General features: G+C 46.9%; 2 protein-coding genes across 11 annotated transcripts in view; one reads left to right on the top strand and one right to left on the bottom strand.

Annotated features, from left to right (window-relative positions):
• Positions 1-6,231, top strand: part of LOC118769437 (serine/threonine-protein kinase DCLK2-like) — a 53,690-nt gene extending 47,459 nt beyond the window's left edge. For 8 of the 10 annotated variants that reach the window (XM_036516530.1, XM_036516528.1, XM_036516533.1 and 5 more), the window contains 4 exons: positions 1-81; positions 838-918; positions 1,047-1,160; positions 4,628-6,231. The exon at positions 1-81 is cut by the window's left edge and continues 16 nt beyond it. In XM_036516530.1, the coding sequence (XP_036372423.1) occupies positions 1-81; positions 838-918; positions 1,047-1,160; positions 4,628-4,864 (513 nt within the window). In that variant the 3' untranslated portion in view covers positions 4,865-6,231. Of the gene's footprint in view, positions 82-837; positions 919-1,046; positions 1,161-2,459; positions 2,797-3,733; positions 3,747-4,627 lie in introns of those variants that run through there. The other 2 variants (XM_036516531.1, XM_036516532.1) reach the window with 2 other exon arrangements.
• A 52-nt stretch (positions 6,232-6,283) lies between these two features.
• The window catches only part of lrba (LPS responsive beige-like anchor protein), a 195,403-nt gene continuing 193,996 nt past the window's right edge, over positions 6,284-7,690 (bottom strand). The window contains exon 57 of the mRNA XM_036516523.1: positions 6,284-7,654. Within this exon, the coding sequence (XP_036372416.1) occupies positions 7,564-7,654 (91 nt within the window). The 3' untranslated portion in view covers positions 6,284-7,563. The remainder of the gene's footprint in view (positions 7,655-7,690) is intronic.

Here is a 7,690-nt window from a genome sequence, read left to right as displayed (position 1 = left end):
GAGGACCTGTTTGACCAGATCCTGGTGGGACGGCTGGAGTTCCCCTCTCCATACTGGGACAACATCACTGACTCTGCCAAAGTGCGTATAACCCCCTCTGTTCGCTCCAGCCCGTAAAAGGAGAGCATTTTACTGCAGGTCCCAGATCAGTGAAGTGCAGCTCACACTTGTCTCTGAAGCCATCTGATCTGCTCTGAAGAGTCCCACAGCCACGGCCTGAAAGTCAGCTTTAGTTCCTAATTTAATCTCTAATGTAGTAATGTTTTAAAGATGAGTTGGGGGGTGGCAGAGGTCGATGCATTTTTGCAGGCCTTCCTGATGTTAGCATGGTGTGTAACGTGGCAATGACCGGACACTGCAGCACAAGGTCAGACTCTTAATGTACCACTGAAAAGGCAATACTGCAGCACCCTCTTTTAGAAGGTCTCTGGGGTTTATGTGTAGTCAGGGCTAAAGCATGTTAGCACATCCGCAGTGTGTGAGTCCCGCTGCCATTGCAGAATTTGGTAGCAATCATGCTACCAGTACGCAAATCAGACCATTTTATGTGGTAACCCTGTCCCCGCTACTATGTATTCTGAAAATGTAAGAGTTAAGTGCAAGGTGCTTTATTGATGTGTATCATCAGTTAAGTGTGGCTATGGACAAATTCTGCCCCAGCAGATGATCCATAATCAGAGTCAATGCACCCTTAATCCTAACCCCAGTCATTGTATGTAAAAGCCGGATAGTGGTCCAGGATCAGGCTATGGTGCAGACTGTATTGGCACATTGAAAGATGGATGAGGGCAGAGTTGGAAAGGCTTCCTCTTATTGTGTCACATGTTGGTTGCCCAGGAGCTGATTGGCCAGATGCTTCAGGTGAATGTGGAAGCCCGCTATACCGCTGAGGAGGTCCTGTGTCACCCCTGGGTCACAGTGAGTGGTTCATATTATTAAGTGACATAGAATAAGAATGATTAGCTGATCTCTGACACTTCTCTCAAAGTCAGTGTGTCTTTTCTCTGAGCTGTATGAAAGGTCTGTGTGACTGTGTGTATTTGCAGGATGATGCTGCGATGGAGAATAACATGAAGGTGGAGGTGACAGGTAAACTAAGGAAGCACTTTAACGCAGCGCCAAAGCAGAATAACACAGCTGCTGGAGTGTCCGTTATCATGGTAAGAACTCAGTCTCCTTAATGCAGCGAGAAACATTCTCACACACACACACACACACACACACACACTCTCCAGTTCTCCTCCAGTACAGCATGTCACTGGAGGAGTTTTTATCCGCTTGTTTGCTGGACACACACACACACACACACACACACACACACAAACGCACGCACACATGCATACACACTTAAACTTTGCCAGAAACTGTCACACCATTAAAAAGACACTGCACACAGATTGCTGTGGATGGTTTGAATTGAGTACATCCTTTGAAATGCACTGCACACACAGGACAGATAATGCATGGGGCGTATCGGTTCAGCAGTCGCCTTAGATCTCTGCTTGTTCTGATGTAGTGGGTGGAAAATGTTTGTTTCTAATTTGCAAATTCAGCACTTGCTTTCACATCATGAGATTAATGGTAACAACAAAATTTGACACATGATGATTAAATATTTAATTAAAGAGCTAAAACAAAATAAGATCAGCGTAATTTGTGTTAAGATGCTCGTGTAGGAATAAATTGGTTTACTGTGACAGATGTTTTCCACAAAATGTTATTGCATTAGTGTCTGGCATCAGATCTGCTTCCTGACAAAATGCGAATTATTCTACAGTGCTGTTTCTTCACAAGATTAATTTTCAAACATAAATGGCTTGTCTACATAAAAAATATATGAGATGTGATGAGTAGATCTGTTCACTTAAAATCATGTTGTAATGCCTTGTCATGTCATGAATATTCTGTCAGAGCGCATAATTGTGGGGAATCATGAAGTTTACTGATCCCTACTGCTGATTTGGGATAAAATGAAATCAGTTTGCAATTCATATCTCACTTAAACTTCATCATTCATGAATGTTTGCCATGACTCCTACAGGGATACAGGTATTCTTACTGATATGCCCCTCGTCTGTTGAAAGGCATATCCCATGTTTGGGAGTCTTGTCGTAGGGGTGGTTCCATCCTGTTTTCTCTCCTCTCGTCAGACCAGCCTGACGAAGACCTGGTGTCTTTCCTCCTCTCTGACCCTCGTCTCACTGTCACCTCCACCCCCCTCCACCCCACCGTCCTGTCTCCACGGCCTGTCTCTGTGTCTTTAGGACATCTGCACCGGTCGGCCGTTCGCGTTAGAGGCCCACGCGAGGCGCTGCCACCGCCTGCTCTGAGAGCTTTCACGGGGAGCGGGGGACCGCAGCGAAATCGCTTGGGGGAGGGCGCTGGGATCGGGGGGGGGGGGTGCTCGCTCGGGCCGTCTCTGACACTGACAGCTCACTGCTGTGAATTTCGCTTGACAGTTTGAAGTGTAGAGGGAGAGACAGCGTCCTCCTCCTCCTCCTCCTCCTCCTCTTCCTCTCACCCCCCACTCTCCCAGAGGCCGCAGGGAAGCCCTGGAGCCAAAACCCGGGTACCACGGCCTCTCCCATCTACTCCAATAACACCTTTAACAACCGATTGATCCAAACCTCTAACGCTCTCCGGCGGTGCGCGTGCCGCATGGCCCGCCCCCTAGTGGCAGCTTCCGCTACAGCACGCTGCAGCTGTCCTTGACACGAGCCTGCCCCCTCTGCCCGCAGGGCCTCTCTCTGCCTCACTCTCATGCTAAATGTCTGGCTCCCTCTTTCCCCCTCTCTGCCTCACTCGCTCGCTCATGCTGTGTGTTGTGTTGTGTTTATGAGTCACGCTCAGTGTGTTTTTGCGTTCTGTTGAATTGTTGCTGCTGTTTTTTGGTTGTCACTCGGGCTCGGTGGTTGATTTGGGCATGCAAGGTTGCTGACGTCATCGGCGCAGTTGAAAGGCTCCTCTCCCTGAAAGGAGATACGTTGCATTTGCCTCTCTCTGTCACCCTTCATTTTTTTAAACCAAATTTGCCCCACGTAGTTTATTAAAAACATGCTGAGAACAATTAATCACTCAGTAATTTGCCTGTTTAAAAGCAAAGTTATCTCCGTGTCTAGTGTATTTATTCTCACGAAAATGAGATGAGAGCAAAGAGTAACTCCAGCTATGATTTACAAGTGTTCTATATGTCAATTGATGAAAACAAGCAGATCCTACTAATGAAACACGGCAGTACTTAATAGTATCATTCAGTAAATGAGTGAATGTAGGCCATACTACAGCAATTGCCCCCATACTAATGAGTCCTCTCCGCTGACTTGAAATTAATTTGGTGTTTTGTGTAGAGCACCATGCAAATTGTATGGTGAAAAAAAATTTCTATAGCCCTCTGGTACCACCTAGTGGTGAAAACGAGTTGCAGCATCTACGTCCGTACCTGAATTAAAACTGTGATGGAGGCGGGTGCAAACCGCAGTATCGCTGTTGCCTTGGATACAAAATGACCGTGGATTAAATCCAAGGAGACTACTCCAACAGAGCAGACCCTGTAGAATCCCCAGTCTGCTTGTGTTGTTGTTGTTTCGCAGTTTCACACCACAGGGGGATGTGTGCGAGGTGTACTTGCAGCGTGTGACTGTTTCCGTTCTGCTTTGAGTAAGACTAGTTTCTGTCCCTCTGCTCCCCCTCTCTCCCCTGTCCCCCACTGCCTGCACTGCCACCCTCTGATTAGCTTCAAGGCAACGGTATGTACTAACGCTCATCGCCGTGCTTTTCTCTGCTACTCTCTCAATAACAGATACCGCTGAAAAAAAGGGGAAATGACGACTCTGCCAACAGGGTCAGGTGTTGAACCTCAACCATGCCCTAATATACTGTTTCTCAGTTTCCTTTTCTGGCAAATAAAAGGAACTGTTGACACAGTTATTACTATAATTCTCAAGCCTCACGCCCTTTCCCAGGCAGACATCATGGTTTATATTATGCATATTAGCTGTTCATACAGGTAGATGTCTACTTCAGGTAAAACGAGGGGTGAAGGGTTAACCCTCAGTGCCCCAACAAGGATTTGAACCTGCAATGCACTGATTACAAATGGACTTCCTTAGTACTTCTGCCTGCTCCTTTGGCACTTTTCATTTTCCCTTCTGCATGTTCAGCTGTGAGAAAATGTGTGACAATATGATTTGCTTACATGTTGGGTCAGTCTACTTGTGAGGAAAACCATGCCAAGGTACAGTCGCCCCCTACATCTATAGATGTTCATGTCATTGGCTCAATCATTGAGTGTCATGAGACTAAACCACACGCGCTCTGACACACTGTGGACCCACCCCCCTAACCCCCCCCTGCATGTCTGAGTGAGAGCTCCACCTCCTCCCAGCTGTGTTGTCGGGGGCAACCAGCCAGAACCTGACTGCTAATGGTCTCTTTCCAGTGTAGAGGGAGCCTCAGTTAAAGGCCCACCTGAAGGATCTGCCTGTGAGCTGCACATGGGTGCTGTAGCGCTTTAGATTAACCCCGTCCCTTCCCCCTGTTATTTTGGGTTTTCTTCCCTCTGAGCTCTGTGTGACGGTTGAGCTGGTCACATGACTAACATGCGTGTTATTGTGTGCGTGCTCTGCAGAACACGGCTCTCGATAAGGAGAGCTTCCAGCTACGCAAGCGCTGCCAGGAGACCAACGCGGTTCAATCTGGGAAGAAAGCCCCGCCCGCCCAGTCCGAGGACTCCGCCCCTTCCGAGCCAGCCGCGGCGACCGCCCCCGCACTCAACCCCAACTCGCCCCAGCCGCCATCTCCATCACCCCCTCCTCCGCCCGCCCAGGCGAGCGCGGAGCACGAGGTGGAGGCAGGAGAGCTTTGAGACCGGGAGCCCCGCCCCTGACCACGCCCACCATGTCCTGCTCGACTCCGCCCTGCCCCGCCCTCTCCTCCTGGTCTGTTCCTCGCATGTAGGGGCTACGCGTTCCAGCGAATCTGCTACTGCTGACCAGCTCCACAGCCGTGCGCTCCTAGATGTCTCTTCATTTCCTTTGCTGTACGAAGGAGGCTGAAGTATTGTATATATGTGTATATTTACATGGTTTCTGAAAGAAGACAAAATGATCAGTATGATTTCAGACAGGTTCTTAAAACTATTTCTGATGTTTTTTTTCTATTTATTCTTTTTGGGAAGTTGTGGTCGGTTGCTTGGTACACACACGTGTTGATCATGACTAAATGTACATTGCCCTATTTCCTGCTGGGTCTCAGATACTGTAGATGTGCATAATTTAGAACCAGAGGATTTGCCCTGAAACTTGAAAAATGGGATAGTTTTGATAGTTAACGAAGTGACCGTGCCCTTTTAGTTATAACCGCTTTACACCAAAAGAGAAATGTGATTTGCCTTCTGTGAATCTGAGGAGATGAATGTGGCCGGGTCTGAGGGGAGAGCTCCGGCAGACTCGCAGTGAAAAGCATTAGCACCGTCTGCTTCTGCACCCCCAGAAAGGGTGGCTTTTATTTAAACCAGTGTAGCCTGAGGAACTTGCTGAAATCGGGACTTGCGTCATAACTAATTTATTTGTACAGACTAAATAAAATGTGAAGATAGTTTTTTTTTTTTTTTTTTGTTTCACTGCTTTATGGTAGGGTTTATCTACTGTAGGTAGGGTTTTGTGCTGTGTAACTGTTAAAGGGGCTTGAACACACACCCTGCTGGTAGGCTACGGCACCTCTAACCCACTCGCTTTGTTTATGTAGACAAGCACTGTACGTGCTGGTCTGACTCGACTTCCACGGCACTCTTTCAGTGCAGTCTTCACCCTGGTGGTCCAAGTCAAGAGAACAAGTGGACAAACACATGCAAGCAATAGGTTATTTTTGGGAGCAACCAGGCAGCCCTCGAAGCTGAGGTGTCCCTCGCCCAGAGTGAGAGCAGCCCCTGCAAGGTAATGACAGTACCTTCTTTGTACCACTAGATGGCAGAAAGACACTCAGAAGGGGCTCCACCCAAGTGGGCGGAGCCTCTTGAGAGTGCCTGGTCTGTTCTTGTGTGGGGGGAAATGAAATGATGCATTTGTGCAGTCATTTAGCTTTCATTTTGACAGTATACTGTATGCTTAGGGGAGGACACCTGCTATATCTCCCGATGGTTTTAATGTAATGCTCTATTTTGTATTAGAAATAAATTAGAACTAAAATAAGATGCAATAAAATTCTGCACCCGACTGCATTTCTTGTCTGTGATCTGTGATCTCAGATGCATTATTACTCGAGACAAGAGCTGACAAACTCCCTTTATAAATTCCATTTTATTGTTTAAACTCATCACATCAAAAGACATTTCCAAATCAGTGACCAAAGCAGTCAGTATTACAGTACGTAAAAATACAGCGGTTCGTTGCAGTTGCATCGTCACCTGGCTGACCTTAGATAAACTAAACAAACCATATAAGTTTATCAGAGTGCTTCTAGTAGGGGACACGGTCGTCCTAAAGCAGATTCACACCTTTCACATTAGACTTATCTCCCCATGAACAGGCAAGCTGGGGACCGAGGATAAAAGGCTTTGATTCTATTTATCCTTCAGCAAGAGCTCGTAAAGTGGACCAAGCTGGCCTGCTCACTTCCTGTGCATCATTTCAATGGTATTTCACACAGACGGACAGACACACTTGAGTCATGAGGATCAGCTAGACGCTGGCGGTGCTGATGAGAAGTCCACAGGGCAGCCTGGAAACACAGTGCGCCCCCTTCTGGCTGAAAGCTACCTGCAGGCTTGCCTGGACTTTGACCACTTGGTGCATGAGCTTACCTGCTGGCCCTACACAAGAAGGTTTTAATATTTCAGCACCTTTCAGGAACAACATCTACCAGCTGACCAACGGCCATCTTTGTTCCAAGATGTAATCTTTGATTTGTCTCTAAGCAGCCTCTTCAGAGGCTGGGGTTTCTGCAGCATTTCGGCGGTTGCCAGAGGCACGTATCATTTCATTTTAAACAGAGGGGCGGAAAGTGAGCCCAAGCGTTCAGGTAAGGTGAAACCTAAGAGATTCCTCTTTCCCCTGTTACTCAAACAGTGCTTTGCCACAGAACAGGACTGAGATGTACTGCACCGAACCTCACCCCACAGGATATTGCTTTTTCTAAGGTGCCATCAGCAGCAAACAGATAAAGCTCATGAAAATTACAAAGACAATTTTTTTCCATATCGCACATACTGAAATCTCCCCTCCTCCCAAGTACACAAATATATATGTTTTATGACAACTGATGCAAATATAATTTTCTAGCTACTGACCACTCAAACCATCATTTTCTTCACACAGAGATGAAAATAGACTTTTACAGCTAAAAATAGATTTGTAGCTATATTACCCAGCCCAAAGTTGTATATTATATGAAATTTATTTAGATCTACAAAATATAGCAAATACCCATTTAAAAATAGCTTGTTTTTTAGGGGATTTTAATTACATTCAGGAATTCAGTATGTATATAGAGTAGTGCCTTTAGGAGCCAGTGGCAGGAGTGTAGAATGGGGTCCACTTTTGCCACCCCCCCTCCAGTGTCCAGGCCTCAGTATCTGGTCTGGTACTCGTGATGCCATCTGTTGAAGTCGTTGTAAAACAGTACGATGCTTCCTGAGGCCATGCCGGTAATGACGCACCTGGGGGACGGAGGAGAGGAGGAGTTAGGCTTAGTG

Source organism: Megalops cyprinoides, chromosome 22, assembly GCF_013368585.1.
Source record: "Megalops cyprinoides isolate fMegCyp1 chromosome 22, fMegCyp1.pri, whole genome shotgun sequence".
In the NCBI taxonomy this organism is placed as follows: Eukaryota; Metazoa; Chordata; class Actinopteri; order Elopiformes; family Megalopidae; genus Megalops; species Megalops cyprinoides.
This window is presented reverse-complemented; position numbering and strand designations above follow the sequence as displayed.